Here is a 25,115-nt window from a genome sequence, read left to right on the forward strand (position 1 = left end):
CCCAGTCTCACCCCCCTCTCTGTGTTTTAAGGTCCGTTTGGGGCTGAGCAGCCCCTGGGAGGCTGAGCTGAGCCCACACCACCCCACCTGCTCCCAGGCCTGGGAGCACAGGCATGTTTGGGTCCTCACCTGTTTGAGGTGTCTTGGCTTTTGCTTTGGGGCTGAGGCAGGAGGGGCAGAGAAAGGCAGAGGGGAGAAACCCATGGCAGCTCCTCCAAGGATGGAGCTGGGCTCCAGGGAGAGGCTCTGCCCCAGTGCAGAGGGTCACAGACACATCCTAACTGGGGCTACATTCCTGGGGGCTCGTCTGTCTGTGCCAGATGCTTCAAGAATCTCATTTTGAGAGGGACCAGACCCCCTCTGTCCTTCATCCTTGTGTGTTATTTATGGAGAGCAGGGGCAGGTGGTGCTGGGAGAGCCCACTGGCCCCACAGAGGTGGCAGCAGGTTGGGAGCTGGGACAGGGAGGAAGTAGGACCCCTGTCATTTAACAAATACCTCGGGAAGTCTGCACTGTCCCCATGGTTTGCTGAGGTTCGTGCTGCCCTGATTAATGCCAATTTACTAACTGCAAATAAACATATTAAATGGAAACTATTAAAGAAATCTATTTTCAAGAAATGAGCGGAGGTGTCTTTCTTTGCGGTGACTTTGCCAAAGCTGTAACAACCCTCCCTGTGCCCTGCAGGGCTGTAGTTGGGGGTTTTATGTTCTCAGGAGTAGTGGGTGAGGTCTGTTCTGCCCCCCTGTCCTGCCTCACCCCTCAGCTCTGGCCCCCTGCAGATGAGAGATGTGTTTTGGTGGGGAGGGAGGAGGAAAGGGCTCTTTTCCCAAAACCCATCCCAAGCTAGGGCTGTAGAGCTGGAAGGACAAGGCCTGGACCTCTCCTCTGCCCCTACCTGGCTGTGAAAAGATGTTCCCAAAGATCCCAGCTGGCCCCACATCCTGTCATCAGTGGCCAAGGTTACCCTGGGACAGACACAACAGAGCAAGTCCTGGCAGAGCTACATTTATTCACACGGTGCAAAGCTGGCAGTGGCTGTTGCAGCCACTTGCCTCCAACCTACAGCAGCAGCTGGGACAGGGCAGGGTGGGCACCCAGGCTCCTAATGCTGGAAAAAAATCCAAAAGGGCTTTGGTGAGAGCTGGGACCTGGAGGACGGAGCGCTGTGCCAGCCTTCAGGTCCCGGCAGCAGTGGGAGGTGAGGGCAGCAGTGCCAGGGCAGGATGTGGCCGTGGGCTGTGTGGTCTGGGGGCTGGCAGGAGCCCTGCCCTCCTCCCCACTGCCCCAGTCCAGGTGTGCTCACCTTGGAGAGGACGACGTCCCTGGTGCGGGCGCGCAGCTTGTTCACCTGCGTCTCGGCGATGTCGGCGCGTTCCTCGGCGTCGTCCAGCTCGTGCTGCACCTTGCGGTACTTCACCAGGTTGGAGTTGGCCTGCTGCTCCTGGATGGGGTGAGGGGAAGGGTGGGTGTCTGGGGCACAGCTCCCCACATCGCCCTCGAGGCCCCTTGCAGCCATGCCAGGGTCCCAGGGAGGGACAGCCCCGTCCCCCATCCCCGGAGAGCAGTCTGGGCACTTACGGCCTCCTCGAACTGGCGCTTGTAGCTCTTGACCTTGCTCTGCAGCTTGTCAATCAGGTCCTGCATCCGAGCCAGGTTCTTCCGATCTTCCTCAGCCTGCAATGCCCCAGCTCTGTCAGCAGGACCCCAGCAGCCCCCCCACTGGGGATCCACCTGCCCCCCACCTTTCTCGGAGAGTCCCAGTGGTGCCAGGGCCCTACACACACAAAGGCCAACCCAGCCCCCTGTCACAGCATCTGCCCCCTGGTTCCCTCCCTGTGTCCCATCACCCAGCTCAGGAGCTGCTGGGAAATGGGCAGAAGGACACAGAGCAGGATGTGCATGTTGTGGCAGAGACAAACCTGTCCCACCCGTGTCAGTCCCTGCACAGAGCCCAGAACAAGCCCAGGCTGGGCTGGGCTCAGTGGATGGGTTATTGTCAAACACAAGAGGCTGGCAGAGGGAGTTGTCTGCCCTGCTGTGCTGGGGCTGTGCCTGGTGCTCCTGTACCTGGTAGCTCATCTCCTTGATCCTCCTCTCGTACTTGCGGATGCCCTTCTGGGCTTCAGCCATCTTCTTCTGCTCCGTGTCCAGCTCTCCCTCCAGCTCCCGCACCTGCAGGTGGGCATAGCCCGGCTCAGCACCCTGCTCATGGGCACCAGCGCCAGCCCAGATGAGGCCAAGTCACCTTCCCAGCTCAGAGAAGCCACAGCAGAGGCTAAACCACCCTGAGCACAGGCTGGGAGCCGGGCCCAGGCTCGCAGGTCCTTGGGGACTGTCCCCTGGTCCCCCCACAGCACCACCTGGCCCCCCCAGGGGCCAGGGCAGCACCAGGAACTGGTTTCTGGGGGACAAAACCAGGGATCTGCCCCTGCCTTCTCACCCTGGCCTCCAGCTTCTGGATCTGCTTCTTGCCCCCCTTGAGAGCAATCTGCTCTGCCTCATCCAGGCGCATCTGCAGGTCCTTGATGGTCTGCTCCATGTTCTTCTTCATCCGCTCCAGGTGTGCACTTGTGTCCTGCTCCTTCTTCAGCTCCTCTGCCATCATGGCAGCCTGCCAGGCCAAAAGCAAGGGGGCATCACCACAAGGCCAGGCAGCCCTGCCAGACACAGGGGCAAGTTCTGAGACCCTCCCTTCTCCTCCCAGAACCACCCAGCACAGTGCCCACCACGCTCTTACATCTGTGATGGCCTTCTTGGCCTTCTCCTCGGCGTTGCGACACTCCTGCACCGCGTCCTCCACCTCACCGCTCAGCTGGGAGACGTCTGCCTCCAGCTTCTTCTTCTGGTTGATCAGGCCTGTGTTCTGCACACAGAGCAGGTTCAGTGTGACCAGGGCTGGCCCTTCACCGTGGCCAGTGGAGAGGCTCCTGGCTCTCCTGCCAGCAGAGATGTGGGACGTGGCAGTGCCCCACCTGGGAGTGGAGCAGGGTGACCCTCTCGCTGGCCTCCAGCAGCTCCTGCTCTGCCAGCTTCCTGCTCCTCTCTGCCTGCTCCAGCACGGCGCGCAGCTCCTCCACCTCTGCCAGCAGCAGGTTGTTGCGGCGCTCCAGGGCCCCCACCTGCTCCTTCAGGTCGTCGTTCTGGCGCTGGGTGTCATCCAGCTCGATCTGCAGGTCCTGTGGGGCAGTGCGGGGTCAGTGGGGTCAGGAGGGGGCCGGGCAGGGACAGCACCCAACCTGTCCCACTGTGACCGCCCGACCTTGATCTGGGCCTGGAGCTGGCGGCCCAGCTTCTGGAACTCGGCAGCCTGGCGGTTGGCGTGGTTCAGCTGGATCTCCATCTCGTTCAGGTCTCCCTCCATCTTCTTCCTCAGCCGGACGGCCTCGTTCTTGGCCCGGGCCTCTGCGTCCAGCGAGGCCTGCATGGACTCCATGGCCCGCTGGTGGTTGCGCCTGCGGGGGAGATGGGGAATCAGCCACGGCCCCCTGGGGACACCCAGCCTGGGGCAGCCCTGCCAGGGCCACGGTGTCAGCTCTGCCCCCACAGCCACTGCCCAGCCTTGTCCCCTCACCCCACACACCTCAGGTTCTCAAACTCCTCGTCCTTCTCTGCCAGCTTCCTGTCCATGTCAGCCTTGATCTGGTTCAGCTCCAGCTGGATGCGCAGAGTCTTGCTCTCCTCATGCTCCAGGGCTCCCTAGAAACACCTCAGCCATGGGAAAGTGGTTCCTGAAGGGGGGTCACCCACTCCAGCCTGGCAGCCTGGCCTTGCCCCCTAGCCCAGCATTATGGGGAACAAGGCAGGTGGAACCACCCCTGTGCCTGCAGTGGTTGCAGGACTCCCATGAATAACCTCCCAGGGGTTAGAGCCTGGCTCAGGACTGTCACCCTCCAGCAGCACCTGACCAGAGCTGCAGGGTGGGCCAGTGGCTCCTGGGGGCAGCAGGAACACGTGGAAAACAAGGACCCACCTCAGCCTCTTCCAGAGCTGCCTGGATATCACTCTTCTCACTCTCCAGGGCTTTCTTCACCTTCTCCAGCTCATGGATGGTTTTGCCACCCAGACTAATCTGGTCAGTCAGATCAGCAATTTCCTCTGGCAGGGACAGAAGGCATTTGGTCAGGAAGGAGTTTATGGGACCAGTCCTGTGAAGGTGACATCCCCATCCCACTGCCCCAGGCTCAGCTGATGTCTCCCCAGCCCCTTGGAGGGCAGCTGAGGTTGTGCTTGGGGACATTTCTGAAGTCTGGGTGAAGGAGAGGGAATGGGAGAGGCATTAAGTACCTGGGGAGACCTGTTTGTCCAAGAGCAACACCCCCAAGGCAGTGTCATGCCACAGCCGTGGCACTTGGCAGCAAATCATGCACCATGTGGGAAGAGGAGCCAAGTGGCTCTGCCTGACCTCCCCGAGGGCCCCAGCAAGGGGGCAGGACATGTTTTGGCATCCTGGCAGGGCTGCTGTATCCCTCCAAGGGATGGGCTGAGCAGCAAGGTCTGCTCTCTGCCAAGAAGGGACCCAATATCCCCCTGAGGACAGGGAGCAGGAGCCTGGGCAGAGCCCAAGGGGAGAGCCTGAGCCCACTCCTACCCTGCAGGTTCTTGTTCTCCCTCTTGAGGGTCTCCAGGTGGTCCAGGGACTCCTCGTAGGCGTTCTTGAGCTTGAAGAGCTCCGTGCTCAGGCTGCGCGACTCCTTCTGCGACGCCTCCAGCTCCACCTGGGTCTCCTCGTACTTCTGCTTCCACTCGGCCAGGATCCTGTCGAAGTTGCGCTGCTTCTTGTCCAGGGCGGCGCAGGCGGAGTTGGCGCGTTCCAGGTCCACCGAGAGGTCCTCGATCTCCGTCTGCAGCCGGTGCTTGGTCTTCTCCAGCGAGGAGCACTTGGCGTGGGCGGCCTCCACGGCCTCCTCCGCCTCCTGCAGCCGGGTGGCCAGCTTCTTCCTGCCCACGGCAGCCAGGGTGAGCGCTCCCTGCCCGAGTGCCACCCCACCCCACTGCTCTGAGCAGCCTCAAATCCCTGTGGAAGGGTCGCCCTGGTGTCTAGGGCAGCCCCGCTGGTGAATGGAAACTTGCCACCCAACTCGTGCCATGGGACTTACTTGGCTTCCTCCAGCTCCTCAGTCCTCTGGATGGCATCAGTCTCGTACTTGGTTCTCCACTGGGCCACCTCGGCGTTGGCCTTGGACAGGTTCCTCTGGAGCTCGCTCTTGGCCTCCACCTCCTCCTCGTACTGCTCCCGCAGCAGGTCACAGTCGTGCCGGGAGGCTTGCAGGGCATGGGCCAGGGCATTCTTGCTCTGAGGGAGGGAGAGCAGCCCTTGTCAGAGCAGCAGCTGGCCCCAAGCTCCAGGACATTGGCCGTGGCACTGGGAGCAGCAGGAGGGAACTTCTGTTCTTCCCAGGTTCTTCCCAGGTTCAGAGCTGCCCTGTGTGCAGGGTGTGTCCCACCTCCCCAGTCCAAGAGCCTGAGCCACTGCCACAGTGTGACACACGCCCCATTCCCTGTGATCCTTGTCACTCCCAGATCAGCCATGCTCTAGAAGCCTCACCTTGGTCTCTTCCTCCAGCTGCCTCTTGAGCTCCTCGATGCTCTGTGTGAATGAGATCTTGCCACGGCTCAGCTGGTTGATGAAGGACTCCTTCTCCTCCAGCAGCCGACTAAGCTCCCCTGGGTTCAAACAGAGCAAAACCAGCTACTTTGGGGCTGAAGGGCTGCAATCTGCACTCCCCTGCACTCCCCAGGGTCTCTGCCTTCAGCAGGCCCAGCTGTATCCAACATGGGCAAGCTGGGCCAGGGGCAGAGGTGCAAGCAGCTAAAGGCAAAGGAACCCCTCCTTCTGATGCCCAGCTAGGGTTTTTAGGGGAAGGAGGACAGCCTGCCTGGCTGTGCCCTGGCACTCCCACCCAGAGCAGCCCCGAGGCAGCCGCGTGCCCCCCGCTCTGCCCCACACACCGTTCTCAGTCTGCAGCCTGCCCCGCTGCGCTCACGTCCGTCAGCTGCCGCTGCAGCTCGTCCACTTTGGACTTGGCCTCGTTCAGCTGGTCCTCGTAGGTGCGGCACAGCTTCTCAGCGTTGGCCTGCGGGCACCAAGCACAGCCCCTGTGAGCCCAGCTCAGGCCTGGCAGCACTGCTCTCCCAGCCTGGGACTCGCTGCCCTGCTCAGCAGATCCCACAGGCACACGAGGCAGGGAGCAGGAGCCTGCCAGGGATCTCGTGTCTCTGCTAAGCTGACAGTGGCTCTCTGAACTCTCTCTCCCAGGAAATGCCTTCCCAGAGCCTCTGGACTCTGCTTAGGACAAGCAAAACACTGCCATAGTGACAAGGGGGGGAAAATAGGGACTCAGCCATGGCAAACTGTGTACAGTTCTGGGCCCCTCAGTTCAGGAAGGATACTGAGGGGCTGGAGTGTGTCCAAAGAAGGGAAATGAGGCTGGGGAAGGGACTGGAGCACAAGTGCTGTGAGGAGAGGCTGAGGGAGCTGGGGTTCTTGAGCCTGGAGAAGAGGAGGCTCAGGGGAGACCTCCTCACTCCCTACAGCTCCCTGACAGGAGGGTGTAGCCAGGTGGGGGTCAGTCTCTTCTCCCAGGTAACCAGCAGTAAGACAAGAGAGCATGGTCTGCAGCTGTGCCAGGGGAGGTTTAGGTTGGACATTAGGAAGAAATTATTTACAGAGAGAGCAATCAGATATTGGAATGGGCTGCCCAGGGAGGGGGTGGATCCACTGTCCCTGGAGGTGTTTAAGAAGAGACTGGATGTGGCATCAGTGCCATGGTTTAGTAGTCAAGGTGGTAATGGGTCAAAGGTTGGACTTGATGATCTCACAGGTCTTTTCCAACCTGGTTGATTCTGTGATTTAGTGCAAGAGCTCCCTGGGACACCCCACGGACACGCCACCGCCAGTTGCCCTGATGTTCACAGGCGAGACAAACCAGCCCCGTGCAGGACCAGCACCCACCTTGTTCTTGGTGATGTACTCAACGTTGGAGGACAGGTCGTCCACCTCCATCTTCATCTCGCTCTTCTCCTTCTCCAGCTTCTGCTTGACGCGCTGCAGGTTGTCGATCTGCTCGCTCAGCTCGGCTACGCTGTCCGCGTGCTTCTTGCGCAGCGCGGCCGCCGTGGCCTCGTGCTGCAGCGTGGCCTCCTCCAGGTCCCGCCTCAGCTTCAGGAATTCCGCCTCCCGCTTCTTGTTCAGCTCCAGCTGCGTGGCCGTGGTCCCGCCGGCCTCCTCCAGCCTCTCGCTGAGCTCCTCCAGCTCCCGGGACACCTCCGCCCGCTGCTTCTCCACCTTGGCTCTGGCCGCGCGCTCGGCCTCCAGCTCCTCCTCCAGCTCCTCCACACGGGCCTGCAGGGACAGAGCGAGCCAGATGCTCCAAGCTCTGGGTGGAGCTCTGGCATCTTTGCTCTGCACAATGGAGCAAGTTGTCTCCAGAGATGATGGGGAGCAACAAGACACAAGTCTGGAGCAAATGCTCGGGTTGTTTTGGGAGGCAGGCATTCCTGGTGCTCCTTGGAAGTGTTTTGTGCATGTCCTGCTCTCCTCTGTGCCCTGCCATCAGGATCCAGGCTGGTATCAGCTTCTTGTGATGGGAACTTCCATGAATGTGGGGACCTGTCTCCAATAGGAAGAAGCCCAGCACACCAGACTTGGATTTTCAGAGTTTGGGCGCTGATCAAAGGTTTTATTTTGGACACAGAGCTACATTCTAGAAGCTGTCCCTCAGGCTGGTGCTAGAGCTCACCTCAATAGTTCATTCTTTAATTTTCAGCCCACCACACTTTGGCAGAGGGCTTTGCTTCTGCTAACCAGCTTTGTCCATCTCCTTTTCCAAGGAGATGCCTCTGTGCTCAGAGAGGGACTGGCCCATGCAGATTCCCCAGCACATTACATCTGAGGGCAATTTTGGACTCCTGGGCTGTGAGAACAGCTCTTTCCACCATACCTGGACCTCCTTGATCTTCTTCTGCAGCTGGGCCTCAGTCACCTGCCCATCTTCAATCCTTGAATTCAGCTGACTGAGTTCAAAGTCTTTCCTGCACAGAAAGAAGACAAACACTGTCCTGACATGTCCTTCTGGCTTCTGAAGTTCCCTGTAACACCCAGGCTTAGAGGACAAACAAACCCACACAGGAAAGGGACTGCAGGGGTAAGAAGCAGCTCATGGAAGGCTCTCAGGGAGGGCTGGAGTGGCCAAACTTGCAGACAGCTGGCTCTGAGGGTTTCCTTCTGAGGTCCCAAGGCATTCTTCAGCTCCCCAGCATAAATAGGACATGAGTGATGAAGTCTGTACTTGTAGCTGAGGTCCCAGCTCTGTTTGGGTCCTGCCAGGCAGGTCCCTCCTTTCCAACCCAATGCACCCCAAGGTCTATAGTGCCCTGATCTATGAGTCTGTGTAGCTCACAAGCTCCTCAGCAACCCTGCAAAGTGCCCAGGATAACTCAGCCCTCATTTTGTCTGGACTGGTCACACCAGCAGTGCCCAGAAGCCACATCCCTGCAGCCCCTGCAGAGGCCACACAGAGGCCCCATTTAGAGGAGCAGAGCAAACCCAGAGCCCAGGCACATGTCACACACTCACTTCTTGAGCCTCTCCTCCAGCTGCTGTTTGTCATTCTCCAGATCCATTATAGAATCTTGTGTCAGCTTCAGGTCTCCCTCAAGCTTCCTCTTAGCTCTTTCCAGGTCCATGCGGATCTTCTTTTCTTGTTCAAGAGAGCTTTCCAGCTGGAGAATGAAGGGAGATGGGATAGGGAAGGAAAGGACCCTCTGCAGCCCCACCCTTCCTGTGTCCATTGTTGTGGGAAGTTCACCCATCCCTGAGAGACAGAGGTGTTTCCCAGTTGGTCTCCAGTCCCATTCCCTCAGCCCAGGACTGCTCTCCCTGAAGTGCTCTAGGCCACCCCTTGGTTCAGGGACAGTTTGCTAATGGGGTTATTCCTCAACTGGCCATATTAAATGGGAATCTGCTAATGACCCCACTCTCCAGATCCCACTGAGGGACAGCCTTTGGGCTCTCCTGGAAGTGTGACTCAAACCTCTCTTGCTTCACTGCCACTGGTCTACACTCACATCATCCACTTGCTGCTCCAGTTTGACCTTGGCTTTGGTCAGCGTGTTGACCTTGTCTTCCTCAGCCTGCAGGTCATCCAGGGCCTGCTGATGGGCCTCCTGCAGGGCTTTCTTCTCCTTTGTCAGCTTGGCAATGATCTCATCCAGAGAAGCCATCTCCTCAATCAGGTTTTTAACCTAAACAAGGGCAGTCAAAAACTGAGTTCATCTTCTCAGAGAGAGGGGGGTGGAGAGCTGCTTCAGCAGCCTGACCCTTGAAAGGCAGAAGGTCCATGGCCAACAGCAGCTCAGCACCCCAACAGCAGCCAGCCCTTCTCCCTTGGCCATGCTGGTCCCACCAGGGGGTTTGTCAGTGCCCCAAATCACTTGCCCACAGCACAGAACCATTTGCCCACACCCCCCTGGGCAAGGAGACAGGACACTGGGGTTGATTTCCCTCTCCCACATCCCTTTTCACTCTGCCCTACCCCAGCTCCCCCACACCTGATGTGCCTCTGGTGCCCCCACAAGCACTGAGGCTCCAGGGAGGTCTCTTACCTTGTTCTCTGTGGCATGTTTCTCCTTCTCCACCTTGGCCAGAGTGATCTCCAGGTCATCGATGTCCTTCTTCAGCTCTGCACACTCATCCTCCAGCTTGCGTTTCTTGGCGGTGAGCTCTGAGTTCATCTCCTCCTCGTCCTCCACACGCTCCATCAGCTCCTTCACCTTGGCCTCCAGCTGGATCTTGGACTTGATCAGCAGGTCACAGCGTTCCTCGGCGTCTGCCAGGTTGTCTTGCTCCTGGGAGAGGAACAGGAGAGCCAGAGCTCATCCACTGTCCCAGAGCACACCAGCAGGCTCTGAGTCCTGGTGTTCTGGCCCAGAGCTGAAGTTCTCCGTGTGGAATGGGTAGAGCAAGCCCAAGGTGCTCAGGTGTACAAAAAATACAGCCACTGCCCATTTTCAAGGTTCAAGGGACAACCACTAACATTGAACCAGGGCCAAAAAGCAACTAAATCTTTCCAGAGGAAGGAAACACTGGACTGGCACTTCTTGGCACAGAAATGGCACAGATGAGCCACAGTTTGGTGAGCAAACATTGCCATCCCTCCCTTTCCAGAGCCAGGGGACATCCCTGAGATGGGAGTTTGCTTCCAGTTTGCACACTCTTACATTTCATTCCCAACAGATTGTGGCCACGAGGCAGCCTCAGAACTACAAGAGGCTGGAGGAGGGATCTACCACACTCTGCTCCTTCCTCTACCCATGGACCCTGCACTGTCTTTGCACTTCCAGAGAGAGGGTGAGGCACTCACTGCCTGAAGCTGGAGAGTCAGGTCATTCTTCTCCTGGATCATGGAGACCTGCTTCTCTTCCAGCTCCTTCCTCTTAGCCTCAGACTTCTCCAGAGCCTCCTTCAGCTTCTGGAACTCCTCCTTCAGGTTGGACATTTCCTTCTCAGTCTGAGCAGACTTGAGTAAAGGCTTGATCTTGAAGAACAGTTTCATCCAGGACCAGTTCTTGACAGCGTTGAAGGCCCGGATGTTCCACTGGATGGTATAGAGGGCTTCCCTGGGGGAATACAAGTACAGCATCATCAGGGGTGTAGATTTCCCATGTCCCATCCTGGCCTCTGCAGGCCTGAACATGGTTCCATTCTCCACCAGCTGGATAAATGGCAGAATGATGGATGAATCATTGTCTGCACACCGGACTGGCCCTGGTGGGATGGATAGTGTGGCCTGGCTTTCAGGTCTCTTCACTCTGCCTCCCCCTGAATCTCCCAGTAGAAACTAAAGGCTCCCCCACCCCAGATCCTCCCTACTAGAGCCATGCCAGACCTCTCCCAGGTCTGCCTCCATCCCTCAGGACAGGACCTTCACCAACCACTGCCAGACACAGGGAAGCCCTACAGGGCAAACACGTGCAGAAGGAACAAGGAGACACACAAAGCTCTGCCTCTTCCCCCCTCCAACTCTACCTCCTGCTGATGATCTTCTGGTACTCCAGGCGCATGAGGAATCCGCGGATCCTGGCCTGCAGCATGGTCAGGATCTTGGCCAGACGCTCATCTCGCATCTCCTCCAGCAAGCCCAGCAAACCAGCCTTGAAAAACACCTGTGGGGAGGAGAGTGGGAATGGAGTCCCCAGCAGAGAGGGCTCAGGGGGAACACAACCTGGGCTGTGTGCAGACACATGGAGCAGGGATTGAGTGCCTGCATGGGCACAGGCACCTGATCTCCTGTCTTGAGCATGTGGGCAATGGGAACAGAGAGAGATGGGAGGGGCAATGTCTCCCTCCCAAGGACCAGCTGCCAGGTCTCACCTTGGTGTGACCAAACTTGTACTGTGCATGGTCCAGTTCCAGGGAGCTCAGCAGCTTCTCCGTGGCTTTCCTGCTGTCCACAAACTTGTCTTCTGGAATGGCTGTTGGATTCAGGATACGGTAACTGCAGGGACAGAGCAGAGGGAGGACATGCAGGGGAACTGCAGCACAGCTCCATCATCATCCCTGAATCCCGGTCGTGCCAGTTCCCACCAAAGTCATGTTGCTGCAGCACAGGCTGGAGCAACATATGAACCAGCTGCTCCAGTCCTGGCTCTTCTGCAGAGCAGGCACCAGGAGACTGTGCACGGAGGAGTCACTGGCCTTACCACGCCTGGTCAGGCCCAGGCCAAGCAGTGTGGATGGGGCCAGCTGGAGAATGGCAAGGATCCATCCCCAGGGCAGAGAGAAACCTGAGCCAGGATCAGAGGACCTAAGCCTTGCCACCATCCCCCTGCACCAGCCCTGCACTCAGCATCTCAGACATTCATGAGATCTCATCCCGTTTGGCACCAACCTACCCAGGTCTGGCACCCCAGAGCCAGCAGCAGAGCTGTCCCAAACTGTACACGCACTGGGGGTATGGGGGGGTTCAGACCAGCCCTGCACAAGCTGGGGAGCAGATCAGAGCCAGGACATGTCTTGTCTCCCCCCATAACATGTGTGGGTTGCTGGGTGAGGAAGAAGAGGGAGTTACCGCTGCTTGAAGTCTGCGTAGAGGATCCTGTTGGGGAATCCCTTCCGGCAGATGCGGATGCCCTCGAGGACACCGTTACAGCGCAGCTGGTGCAGCACCAGGAAGGAATCCATGGCTCCTGTGGGTGAGAACAGAGCTGGAGCAGGTGCTCAGCCCAAGAAGACAGAGTAAACAGAGCTGCAGCCTGGGTCTGAACTCTGGAAACATCCCGTGGTTTCAACATGGGTGTTGACCCATCCTGCAGGTCCGTGCTGAGCACCAGGGCTGCAGCCTGGGCCTCAGATGGAGGGAGTCACTCTGACAGACTCATCTGTGCCTGCTGTTATATACAAGTGCAAAGCAGCCCAACCACCAAGGCACAGCCAAAAGTCTGGCAAAGCTCCTTCTCCCCAGCAGAGGAGATTGACTTGGGTCACAGAGAATCAACACTGAGATGGGATCAGGGCTCAGTGGCAGCATGAAAAGGGTTGGGGAGAAGGTGGGTGCAAGAATCTCTGCCAGCTCCCACATGTGGGTGTCCCCAGGGGCACTGCCAGGCTGCTGCCTCAGCCCACCCATACCTGGGGTCTTTGTCTCGTTGGGGATGATGCAGCGCACGAAGTGGGGCTGGGTGGAGCGCAGGTTGGTCATCAGCTTGTTCAGATTCTCCTGCAGGGCAGACACGGGGTGAGGTGACAGCTCTGCTCCCCTACAACACTTCTCTCCAGCCCCTTCCCCTCCCAGGCAGGAAGAGAGTAGACCCTGAGAGCCCCTTTTGTCATGAGAAAAGGGGAATTCCCTCCTGCTATCCTGTCAGTGGGACATCCTGAGCCCGGGGCAGGACCACTGCCTCCTGCCAGGATGGGAGCCATGGCAGAGGGGACTGGGCTGGCAGACAAGCCAAGTGGCACCTGCAGGTTTTGCTGTGCCAGAGAGGAGCCAGATGTTTCCCAAGTATTTGTAGGTAAAGTTTTGCTGTGGGGTAGAGCCAGGAAGACAGGATTGAGCATATTCCTGGTACAGATCTCTCCTGGTGCTCATCAGCCCTGTGCTCAGCACTCTGCAGTTCTGGTGCTGGGGTCCACAATGGCTGCAATCCTTGGCTCATCAGGAGTTCCCTGCACCTCCACAGTGCTTCACCCCCTACAGCTGTGACAGAGGGCCCTGCCAATCCAGACTGCACCTCCTTTCTCTCCCAGGCAGGGCTCAAGGCATGACACAGCCTTGACTTTGCTTGTGGGAAAAGCATCTGCACCCTTAATCTTTCCTTCCCCTGCTCATACAGGCTCAGCCTGTTCAGGACCAGCTCAGGGAAGGGAACACCCTCCCACAGCTCCACATCACCATGGGGCAACTTGTCACCACAGACACCTTTCCCCAAGGTCTGTGACTTGTCCAGGAGAAAAAAAGTCACACTTCTCCCTGAACAGGGGCTCTGCCTCTTCAAGCACCCTGTCACAGAATCACGGAATATATCTAGTTGGGAGGGACCCACAAGGATCATCCAAGTCCAACTCTTGGTCCTGCACGGGACACCCAACAATCCCATGATGTCCCTGAGAGTGTTGTTCAAACACTCCTTGAGCTCTGTCAGCCTTGGTGCTGTGACCACTGCCCCGTCACTACGAGGCTGTCATGGCAGGACATGGGCCCACACACCCCTCTGGGCTGTTTTCCAGTTGGTTAAGCTCTGGCTTGGACTAATAACTCCTATGGTGAGCATGGAACAGGGATGTGTGTTACCCTGAGCTGTAAAACAGCCCAGGCCACCTCCCAGGACAGAGACCTGCCAGATCCTCCTCCATTTTCTTCTGCCCAAAGGTTGTCCTTCCCGCTGGTAAGAGTGAGGAGAGAAGTAGCACAGACTTAAAGTGATGTTCATGTAATACATTATCTAAACATCACTACAAGTCTTAACTGCCGCTCTCTCAAAGGCGAAGGAGCCGCCGAGCAGCGCAAGCGTCACGTGGGCAGAAGCAGCACAAGCCCCAGCTCCAAGGGAGCCACCACCTCATGTCCTGCCCTAGGAGCACGGGGACAGGGCTGGGACTCTGCCAGGCACAGGCCCTTTGCTCAGAGATGAGAGGGTGTTGGGACATTTTGCCTAGAGGTGGTCCTTGAGGAGCTCTGGGGGTCCTTGAGGAGCTCTGGGGGTCCTTCAGCCCAGAGGACCTCATGTGCAAGATGCCAAGAGTCTTGGCAGGGAAGTGGGAGTGCCATGGGACCCTCTGAGCACGTTTCCCTCAATGCCTTGGATGAGGGGCTGGCTCTTACCTTGTGCAGCTGCGACACTGTCTGGAAAGAAGCTGCCTTTTTACGTTTCTCCTTGGTCCCCGGCTTGTGAGGCTCCTCTGTTGGGTTGAAATATTGATTACATCAGCAAAACATCTCCTCAGCTTGGAGGACTCAGGAGCACCCCCCAAACACCCTTGAAATGCCCACAGCCCCCACTCTCTGTAAAGCAGAGGTAGTTGTGCCCTGCTGCAGAACAAAGCCAAAGACACCAAAAACATCTCCCACAGAGCCCAATTCTGGGTGTTGCTCCTCAGCTCCTGCTAACAAGAGACCCCTTCACACACCCCAAAGTCACAGGGCCTCCAGGACAGCCCTACAGCCCCACACCAGCTCAGCCTGGTCCTGACCACACACCTAAAGCCCTTAGGCCAGCACCCACCTATCCAGGCCAGGGAGGTTTTTAGGGATCAATGTGGGTCTTCCCTTTGCCCAGGCTGCACCAACAGCTGGGCATGGGGGTGAGAAGGTTTTGCTGCAAAGGGAGGGGGAGACCAAGGTCAAAAAAGGGTTGGGGGTGCTCCTCACCTGAAGCAGAGCCCACGTAGTTCTCATAGAGACAAGCCAGGAGCTTGTTTTGGGATTTCTGGAAGATGGACACCACTGTCTCATTCAGGGGGTCCTTGTTCTTGTCCAGCCACCCAATGATGTTGTAGGGCACCTGTCACAGGAGAGGCAGAGGTGAGGACAGCCCTGTCCCTGCCAGGGGAAGGTGGGAATGCTGTGGAAGAGCTGCCAGGGACGTACCACACCCGCATAGTGCACCACCTCAAAGTGGGCCTCGTATTTCCGCTTCTTATCCGGACGGGGCTTCTGGAAGTTGGGAGACTTCCCAATGTGGTTGTCGTAGAGCTTAGATTTGAAGGTCATGTCAGAAGCTTTTGGGAACATGCACTCCTCTTCGAGGATGGACAGGATTCCCATTGGCTGCAGGGAGAAGGGGGTATGAACAGGACTGAGCTCAGAGTTGCCAAGTCCCATCTCAGAACAGGGGTGTGCCACTGAGCAAGGTGAGGCAAAGCTGGAGTTGGGAGACCTGAACAAGGGTTCAGGTGCAAGACACCAAGCTATCACTGGCATATTCCAGGCTGCATCTGACCTCCAGCCAGTCTGAGTGGGACTGGCCAGGCCTGCAAGACATGGGAGCTTGTCCAGCTCCTTTAGATTGTTGGGAAGGGGAGATCCTCCCCACTATCCTGACAGATTTTCTCCTTTCCCTGTCAAAAAAGGTGAGTTTCCTTCATGCATGAAGATCTTTTCTACAAGATGCTCTGAATCAAGTAAGAGGCACTGAGAGGCAGCAAGTGGGGAGGAAAAAAAGGGCAGTTCTCTGGAGGAAAAGGCTGCACCAGGTTTTGTGGCTCACCAGTGCACAGGAACATAATTTCCATGGGTTCATAAAGTCAGAATTTCTGTCAAAAAGGTCTCTGTTGGCTGGAGACTCTGAGCTGTAAGTGTGGGGAAAATAAAGTTGGGCACTTGCCACTGACTGGGGAGGGGGTAATTTAATCTTGGTAGCAGAGCACCTCTCACTGCTCCAGCCTTTGCAAACAAACCATCTACCAGCAGTACCATTCCTGTGCCCTGAGTCATGTTTTACCTTCTCAATCAGGTCGATGCAGGCCTGCAGGTCCAGGCCAAAGTCAATGAAGACCCATTCGATGCCTTCCTTCTTGTATTCTTCCTGCTCCAGGACAAACATGTGGTGGTTGAAGAACTGTTGCAGTTTCTCATTGGTGAAGTTGATGCACAGCTGCTCAAAGCTGTTGAACTGCAAGAACAAACCAGATCTGAGTCAGAAGGAGCTCCAGCAGTGAAGGGGTTCAACCCTTCTGCTCTGTCTGGGTGTGGAGGGTGACCTCTGCCAGGCCCAGCTGCATTGCTGAGAGCAGGTAGCCAGGAATCCCTGGAGATGTGCCCACAGCAGTGTTAAACCAGCCCTTGTGAGCTGCCTGTTTGCTCCACAGCTCTTCCCCATCAAGGCCAGCAGTTCCCTGGAGGAGACAGAGCTGCCCCCACAGCTTCCCCCCAAACCCTTTGCAGGGCCCTGCAGAACTCACATCAAAGATCTCGAAGCCTGCAATGTCCAGTACTCCGATGAAGAACTGCCTGGCCAGCTTGGTGTCCAGGGTCTTGTTGATCCTTGTCACCAGCCACTTGAACATGCGGTCGTAGGTGGCTTTGGCCAGAGCTCCCACAGCATAGAGCACCTGCAGGGCAAGGCACAGGGCAGGCCATGAGCTGCTCCCTGCTTTTGTAGGAGCCAGAGGGGGATGGAGAGAGCTCCTCTCGGCCCACAAGGGATGGACAGGCTGATCCAGGGAGTTTGTGGTTACACTATATGCTCCAAAATTAGATTTCACTTTGCTCACAGGTGTGTTCTCATGTCCCCGGTCTAGTCTTGCTTCCAAGGTCTTAGGATACAAATACAGTCTAAAGTGATATTTTCAGAAGCCTTGTGCCCTGTCAAGAGCCTGCAGCTCACTTTGGATAAGATCCTAAGATCCTCTGTATTTAAGGAGTGGCTTGCACTATTCAGGCCAGGTTTGGGTTCTGAACTGGGATGTGGCCAGAATCTGGCAAGATACATTTTTGGTACATTTGAATCTCCCACAAGATCAGTTTGGATGAGTGTTTAGATGAGTTTTCTACTTTTCAGGGCTGGACTCTCCACAGGAGTGTGACTGTCTCTGAAGCAGATCCATAGAACCTGGACCTCCTCTGGCTGTGATCCAACCCACACCTCAAAGACAGTGCACTGAACCTCCAGCCATGGTTCATGTGCAAAGCTATCTGCCAGCTCTGCCACCAACTTTCCCAGCTGCTAAAAGCCACTAACTGTGGATACATCTTCTCCTGCTTCTCTGGAGTCTCCTCCTAAACCCAAGGGAGTGAACCAAAGCCCCATTCCCCTGTGCAGAGCACATCAGGCCTGGCTGCAAGAGGAGTCACTGACCAGCACGAGCAGGGAGCCCCCGTCCTGTCCCACTCACCTGCTCCACATTCTGACCTTTGGTCACGTACTCATTGCCCACTTTGACACGAGGATGGAGCAGCCCCTTGATGAGGTCAGCTGAGCTGATTCCCATCAGGTAGGCAGCCTTGTCAGCACCTGGAAAGCAGGACAAAGGCATGAGGAGCCAGCAAGGAAGCTCTGGGAAGGGAAAAAAGGAAGCAAAAAAATGACCAGCTCTTATGATGATCAGTGCTAACTATACTCATTTTCCCATCTGCTCCAGAGTCTCCTCCAGTGTTTCATGTGATTTCCCATCTTGGATATTGTGTGATGCTTTTAAAATCTGGACCTCCTTCCTGAGAAGTTAGTGTTTGGATACAATGGCTACAGCATCTTATCAGGTGCTTATCAGATTTTATCTGGGAATTCCTATGCATTTTCCAGTGGAAGCTTGGATTTCCATGCAGAGAATTTGAAGTGACCAGAAGAGAGGCGATTTTCTTGTTTATCATTCAAAGACTCCTAGTAGCAGATTGTAGCTAGAAAATCACCTCTGTATGGAAATTGCTGCCAGATAAAATCTTCATTAATTACCAAGCAGTAGCTGAAGCCTGTGTTGACATTCCTCAGGCAAGGAGAACTCTTTCCTCTTGAATGTTAGCATGACAAAGTCCGATCCAGGTAGTCATTTCTGCTGGATCCCTGCTTAAACCTTCTAGGGAAGTGCTGGGGCTCCCCCTTCCCATCCTTCCACACGCTGGAAAGTCACCCTCTCCCTCCAGGTTTGCTCTGCAGCCTGACTATTCCTAGATCTATGATTGGCATTGGATTTTCCTGAGCCATAAACCAGAAAAAGTGACAGACAGTGACTGTACCCTGTTCTAACTGCTCCCTGGGAGGCTGTGACCTGAGCAGGTCCTTGCAGTGCTGATCCTGGCCTGGCTCATCCTCTGGATGCCCTGCTCTGGAATGCTGTCTAATGAAGTGCAAGAGATGAAAAGCAGGGGAAGACTGAACGAGATGAAGCCCAGCTGGGGTGTGACACCCTGTGGTGCTGCTGAGGCAAGTCTGATGCAGATGAGACCACCTAGTGCTTGCAGAAAGACTGCCCTAAATACTCCTGCCCCTTTGTGCACCTATAGCAGGGCCTAGTGTGGGTGCTTTGGATCACAGTCTCTGACCTTCACAGGCCAGGTTAGGGGGAGTTATCCCGGCCTGCCCTTGGGGGAACTTTGCCCAGACCAGGTTGGACAGGTCTGGAGCACAGAGCCCAACTCACTTTCAGTGCCATCAGCCTCTGCCTGCTCTTCTCGCTGCTTCTGCTTGAACTTCATGTTGCCAAAGTGCATGATGGCCCCCACTATTTTATAGGAGCCATATTTCTCATCATTGCTGAAGCCCAAGATGTCCATGGCATGCTGAGGGGAGACAAAGCATCACAGAGAGAACAGAACCACTCTGAGGTGAGGGTTGGTCCATCCTCCCACCATCTCCTAAGGTGTTCTCCCTGTCCTGGGGCTCTGGGCAGGGTGGGCACCTAACCAAGGAAACCTGTCCATGGGACTTTGAAAGTGAGCCCAGCTCCCACAAGACCTGTTTGAAACCAAAAGGATTAGCTTAGCATGCAGAAGAAGGAGGTTTTCCAAGCTGAAGTCTCAGGAGACCTTCTCACTCTCTACAACTCCCTGACAGGAGGGGAGAGCCAGATGGGGGTCAGGCTCTGCTTCCAGGGAACAAGGGACAGGACAAGAGGAAATGGCCTCAAGCTGTGTCAGGGGAGGTTTAGGTTGGACATCAGGAAGAATTTCTTCACTGAAAGGGTGGTCAGGCATTGGCAGGGGCTGCCCAGGGAGGTGGTGGAGTCCCCACCCCTGGAGGTGTCCAAGGAAGGACTGGACATGGCACTCAGTGCTCTGGGCTGGGGGACAAGGTGGGGATTGGGCACAGGTTAGACTCAGTAACCTTGGAGGTCTTTTCCAACCTTCCTTCTCATGGGCACTATGGGAAGTGCTACAAGCCCTTCCTAATGCAGGGAATTACTCTCCCTTCCCTGTCTGGATGAGGCGGTTGATGGAGATCAGAGTCACTCTGCTCTCCCTTGTAGGCTCACAGCAAGTGTAGAGCAATTACCAATAAACCAGAGGGAACTCCCAGCTAATTTAGAGGGGGGGACACACGAGAAGGCAGGACAGGACCCCAGAGCTGCCCAGAAGGAGGCTGTGCCCTCCCTGGCTCGGGCTGTACACGTACGTCTGTCGCCATGAGCTCCTCCCCGTCATCCAGGTTGTCCACAGTTGTCACACCCTGGGAGCAGAAGTGGTAGTCATAGGGGTTGAGGGAGAGCAGCAGCATATCTGTTGGGGGAAGACATGCAGAGAGTGAGGTCAATCTGACAGAGAGAGCTGGGCAGAGAGGCAGCCTTGGCCATGGGTGCAGAGGGAAGGCTTCACCAGCCTCAACTAGAGGGCACCAGCTGGTGGAGGAACAGCCTCTTCCAGCCCAGGCAGGTCCACACATGGGTCCACCTCTCCTCTGATCGCCTCCAGCTTGCTATCTTGGGATATGGTTTGGCTGCAGACTGATTTAGAAGTGGCCACCATGCCCTTGTGACACCAGATAAGATTACTGCTCTGTGCCACTCTCCAGGGCTGCCTAATAAGGTGCTGCTCAGCACCAAGCTCAGGAGCCCACAGCTAAAAGCTGACCACCCCAGGGGGCTGTGCCAGCCTTCCATCTACACGGGGAAAGGTTTCCTGAGCACTCTGTGGGATGTGGCCCCTGGAGGGCAGAGCTGCTTGGAGGACACATCCAGGATGGGTTTTCACCAGGGCCCTCAGTGAGCTGTTGCAGCTGTTTCTACGCTCACTTGAAACAGGTCATCTCACCAGGGAGGCTGAAAGAGCTCAGAGTAGGCTGCAGGACACTTCCCCCACCCCAAAATGAGTAAATCTCCAACCTGCACATGCTGGTTGAGGTCAGTGCTGTACCCACCACATGACAAGGCCTTTGTGCAAGGCAGCTTTTCCAAGTGCACTCCCACCCTGCAGATGGACCCTGAGTGACCTCTGCTCCTAGACAGTGGCAGAAAGGGCTTTAGTCTGGCTTCTCAGCTGGTGGGGATAAAGGAAACTGGACTGGATGACCTCTTGAAATCCCTTCCACCCTGAATTATCCACCAATCCTATGATCCTGCACAGCTACAAAGCATTGGAGGGCAGTACCTGCATGGTGAGCTGGATTTGCTCATTCCTGTGAACCTCAAAGCTGACAGCAGAGCTGTCTGTGGCTATTTTCAGGCCATCATGCTGTAAGGGCTGTGCTGCATCTTTGGCTGCCTTACCTTGCAGCTCTGGTTTCTTCCCAGAGAGGATCTGGTAGTAGATGTGGTAGCTTCGCTCTTTGGGCTGCTGGAAAATCACTCTGGATTTTTCCAGAAGATCTACAATGAAATAGGGCAGAGGGGTTAGAGGAGGGCTGCTTTTGTTCCCAGAGCTGTCCCAGCATCAGCACAAAGAGTGGGATGGATTCCCTCCCCCCTGCAGCTGGCACATGGCTACTCACAGATGTCAATGTCTGCCGAGGCCAACTTCCCGGAGGGACCAAAGTGGATCCGGATGAACTTGCCCTGAAAACACGTGCAGGAGGTAAGTTCTGGGCTTGGCTACACAGATATGACTCTGAACAGCCCCTAGAAACTGAATTAACATCCCACTTCTTGGGCTTCTGCTGACCAGGCAAGTTTCTGGGCTCTGTGAGCCGTAGAGGGGTGAAGTTCCCTGGTTTGTAACGTGCAGAGGCTCAGACAGCATTGCCCAGGGCTTTAAATACCAGGCTGGCAGAAATTTCACTGAGAGCAGATAAATCCCTGTGCTTAGGCCTGTTCTTAACCCTAAGCACTCCTGTGGGGTGGTGTGATACTGAGCCTGCCCACAGCCCCCTGCTCTGTGCTGTGCTGAGGGTCTCCCCCAGCAGTGCCTCCTTCCCCTGCAAGGCACAGGAGCTCTGCAGCCCAGAGCAGAGCCAGGTTGGGCTTAGCAAGAACAGTGGTGCTTCCTGGAAGGGGCACACTTGTCTGTCCCAGCCCCAGCATTCCAGGCTGTGCTTAGTGTCCCTCAACTCTGATCCTGGAAGGGACATCTCTCCAGGATCTACCACTGACTACCACCCTCACAGGCTGTGGCACCAGGGCCATTCGTGCTGGTCACTATTTGCTGCACTGATGTAACCAGGAAAACTTGGCCCTGGCAGTCCAATCCCACCAGGAGGCAGGTCCAGCTCCCTGCTCAGTGCCTTGGGCTCACACTGTACAAACCCACACCACCACTAGCCACACATCCAACCTGCAGAGACATTCCCAGCTCCCTGTCCTGCTGAGGCACTCACAAAACGCGAGGAGTTGTCATTCCTTATGGTTTTGGCGTTGCCAAAAGCTTCCATAGCTGGGTTAGCCTCGATGATTTGATCCTCGAGGGTGCCCTGTAAAAAAGAAACAAAAACCAAAATATGTGTCAGTTCCACCGAGCCAGAGGGGATCTGTAATCAAAATACAGAGCAGAGGGAGTGGCTCCTTGCTACCCTCATTACGTGTTTTTGAGAACCTGCTGCTCCCGAGGCACCTCCTTGTTTCAGGAGGCAATGGGGCTGTTCTGGGGGTCACATCCATGATAGGTCTACACCAGGGCCCTGAGTGAGCTGTTGCAGCTGTTTCCATGCTCACCTGAAACAGGTCATCTCATCAGGGAGGCTGAAGGAGCTCAGAGTAGGCTACACCCCCTACCCCAAAGTGAGTAAATCTCCAGCCTGCACATGCTGAGTTTAGGGGTTAGCAGAGCTGGGGTTTGCAGCAGTGCTCTCTGTGGGCTTCTCCTTGCCTGAACTGGTCCCCCTGGAGACCCAGGCTTCTGTGCCCTCTGCACACAGCAGCCCTCAGCCCCTTTCTTTGGAGCTGCAATATGCAAACCAAGAGCAAGCACACGATGTCACCAAAACAGTCTGAGTCATTTCAGGCTCTCTGACTCTGCCAGGCAATTCCTCTTCCACCAAACCAAAGTTTTGGACAATTCACATCACAGCACATTTCAAAAGAAGAGATCTATAAAACAGGCTGGATCAACAACTTTTTATATTGACAACTTGCACAGCAGGGTCCTGGTGTGGTGGGAACACACCACAGGTCGCAGCTGGCATGACCTGCTGGACACACTGGAGCTCTCCTGAGCAAACCCAGAGATTAATCTTCCCCTAACCTTGTTTTTCCATTCATGTTTCACGTGCCCAGTTCAAAGGTAAAGAGGCAGCAAATGCCTAATGCAGGTAAAGCAGGACAAGAATTTGAGGAGAGAAGCAAGAGACTGGTGCCAATCTACAGGAAGGACAGTGGGGGTTGACAACAGCAAGAGCTTGGTGGCACAGGGACCTGCAGGATTTTTCATGAGAGCTTTTGCCCATTCTCTGACAAATTACAGTTCACAGGGCTTTCCTTAGGAGAGGAGCACCAGCTCTGGGCTCTGTCCACCCTCTCTTTCCAATGCTGGACCCAGCACTGCTCCACCTCTGCAGCTCCAGGGATGGGAGGGGCAAAAGGGAGAGGGAGCAGCTCTGAATCACCATTATCAACAAACTGCATCTGTTACCTGGATATCCTGGGGTCTGATACCTTTAAATTCAGCCTGACCTAAAAATTGCGTGGACTGTGAGATGCAATGGGGGCAGCCCCAGGAGCCACAGATTCAGCCCCCCATTCAGATGTCTCACCCTAAATTTGCCCCAGTGCTCTGAGACCCATGTGGTAATGAACATCCCCCAGCAAAGGGTGTGTATCAGCTAAAGGCTCAGAGAAAACAAGGCCTGAGGATGCTTGACTGAGCTGCTGGAAGGGCTGAGCCCTTGGGGTGCTGGGAGCACCAGGGACTGAACCTTTGCTGCGTTTCCTTGGAGCTGAGCAAGCACCTCAACAGTGTACCCCAGGGAAGGACATCAGCTCAGCGTGGTGGGCTGAGCCAGTTCAGGGCTTTGCAGAGGGTGGCATGTCCAGGCATCACCAGGGCACTGTTCTGCAGCCAGAGCAAAGAGGTCTTCCCCTGCCTCTCAGCACCACCAACCTCAGCTGGACTTCAAGGCTGGGAGACACACTAATGTCTGCAGGGAGTGGAGGCTTCACCTCATCTTTAGAGGAGCCCATGTCATTCCCCCCCAGACAAACACTGTGCTGGTTAGAAATGACTGTTCCAAGAGTAATGGTGCCTTGGAGGAGAGGCTGGAGTCAGGAAGACAGAAAGTCACTGAGAGATGAAACATCAAAGCTTCCAGCAATGGGAAGGTGAGTGATACAGAGCCAAGTGGAGAACTAAACACTGCCCTGCTGCTGGGGCAGCCCTTGGACCCAGACCTAAGGCAGAGACCCCACACATCACCCCATCACAGATCTGTTGTGCAGCAGAACTCTGTCCTCAGCATTAAAGAGTCCACAACACTTACCCCAGTTTTAGTGGCAAGAGCTGCCTAGAGAAAGGAAAGAAAATTGTCTTTAGAAATCCAAGAAAGCCAGGCAAGAGCCACAAGAAGCATGGTCAGAAAAGCAGGGCATGACCATTTAGTGCCAAAAGAAGTCCAAGAAAAAACCCCAAAAAACAGGATTAAACTTTGTAAGAAATGCCAAAAAGTTGTTAAATAGATTAGCTCGAGAAAATAAAGAAATGCGTCAAAAAGCAAGAATAGTTAAATCCAAACCCAAAGAAGAGGAAATAAAACAATGCTGAAGTATTGCTTGTTTGATACCTAAAGCAGCCAGTTTGCTTCCAAGAGGGAAAAGCAGGCTGGAGCCTCAATGTATCCAGAAGAAATAAGCAATTGCAAGGGCAGCTCAAAAATAACCAGCACCAAAGAAATGCAAGAATCAAAACAAGAGCAAGAAAAGCACAAGGTAGAAAAGGGTCAAAATGAACAAGAGGAGGAAAAAAAAGGAGAAAAGGCTGAAAAGCAAGGCTTAAAAGAGGCAAGGTGGGAAATGGAAGGTTTATTCCATCCTTTTAATGCTCCTTAAGAAGATTGGTGGGGTGTTGAAGGAGGAAGAGAAAAGAATGTCTAAAGTGCCTCTTCCAGACTGCACAGATAGAGCAGCCACATAAAAAAAAAATCCATTTCCCCTTGAGCAGAATAATTTCAAGCCTTGCTTGTTCAAAAGTCAGGGAAAAGCCAAGCCCTGGGTGGGTCAGACCAAAACACACTTCCAACTGCAAAAAGTCAGGGGAAGAAACAGTAAAAAGAAGAAAGGAGAAGGGAAAGGGAAAAAAATAAAGAAAAAAAAATTAAAAAAAGGAAGAAAACAGCAAGAACTTGTTTCAAAAGAGGGTCTTACTAATTTCTTGCCCGGTGTGTCGCCCAAGGCTGCGACAATGGCAAAGTACTGAATGACCCGCTTGGTGTTTACAGTCTTACCAGCACCAGATTCTCCGCTTAGAGCAACAGAAATACACAGATCAAGGGCATGAGGCAAAGAACAGGCACAACTCACACAGACGCCCTGCCACCTGCACCCACGCACCCAGGAGGGACAAGCCAAGGGTCGGAGGGACAGGGAGGCTGGAGCTGTGGATCCCTCCAGCCTGGGAGTGTGCTGGTCTTCGGGGATTGCCTTTGGAGAGGAACTCAGCTCCATCCTCCCCGTGTCCTCTTGGCCGTGCCCGGCTGCTCGGAGGTGCCGCGGGGGCTCAGCTGCCCTCCTCAGACATGGCAGGAGGTGCCGGCGCCCACCAAGGCTGCACAGCCCTGGCCCCGGGGCTTCAGCTGTCTGGGATCAGCCAGGAACCGGCCTCGCT

General features: G+C 55.5%; 1 protein-coding gene across 1 annotated transcript in view; it reads right to left on the reverse strand.

Annotated features, from left to right (window-relative positions):
- Window positions 1-992: 992 nt before the first annotated feature.
- MYH7B (myosin heavy chain 7B) overlaps window positions 993-25,115 on the reverse strand; it is a 28,048-nt gene continuing 3,925 nt past the window's right edge. Inside the window, 36 exon segments of the mRNA XM_029964939.1 lie at window positions 993-1,111; window positions 1,307-1,444; window positions 1,582-1,677; window positions 2,071-2,175; window positions 2,444-2,614; window positions 2,741-2,866; window positions 2,976-3,179; window positions 3,263-3,455; window positions 3,584-3,699; window positions 3,974-4,098; window positions 4,592-4,941; window positions 5,100-5,296; window positions 5,549-5,667; window positions 5,953-5,984; window positions 5,986-6,077; window positions 6,956-7,345; window positions 7,944-8,034; window positions 8,579-8,724; window positions 9,070-9,246; window positions 9,607-9,849; window positions 10,365-10,620; window positions 11,030-11,166; window positions 11,375-11,498; window positions 12,072-12,189; window positions 12,632-12,719; window positions 14,325-14,401; window positions 14,871-15,003; window positions 15,090-15,269; window positions 15,943-16,113; window positions 16,403-16,552; window positions 17,336-17,454; window positions 18,578-18,716; window positions 19,549-19,652; window positions 20,639-20,737; window positions 20,860-20,923; window positions 21,682-21,774. Coding sequence (XP_029820799.1) covers window positions 1,106-1,111; window positions 1,307-1,444; window positions 1,582-1,677; window positions 2,071-2,175; window positions 2,444-2,614; window positions 2,741-2,866; window positions 2,976-3,179; window positions 3,263-3,455; window positions 3,584-3,699; window positions 3,974-4,098; window positions 4,592-4,941; window positions 5,100-5,296; window positions 5,549-5,667; window positions 5,953-5,984; window positions 5,986-6,077; window positions 6,956-7,345; window positions 7,944-8,034; window positions 8,579-8,724; window positions 9,070-9,246; window positions 9,607-9,849; window positions 10,365-10,620; window positions 11,030-11,166; window positions 11,375-11,498; window positions 12,072-12,189; window positions 12,632-12,719; window positions 14,325-14,401; window positions 14,871-15,003; window positions 15,090-15,269; window positions 15,943-16,113; window positions 16,403-16,552; window positions 17,336-17,454; window positions 18,578-18,716; window positions 19,549-19,652; window positions 20,639-20,737; window positions 20,860-20,923; window positions 21,682-21,774 — 5,169 coding nt within the window. The 3' untranslated portion in view covers window positions 993-1,105.

The sequence above is a fragment of the Manacus vitellinus genome, unplaced genomic scaffold, assembly GCF_001715985.3.
Source record: "Manacus vitellinus isolate BGI_N305 unplaced genomic scaffold, ASM171598v3 scaffold_85_pilon, whole genome shotgun sequence".
NCBI lineage: Eukaryota > Metazoa > Chordata > Aves > Passeriformes > Pipridae > Manacus > Manacus vitellinus.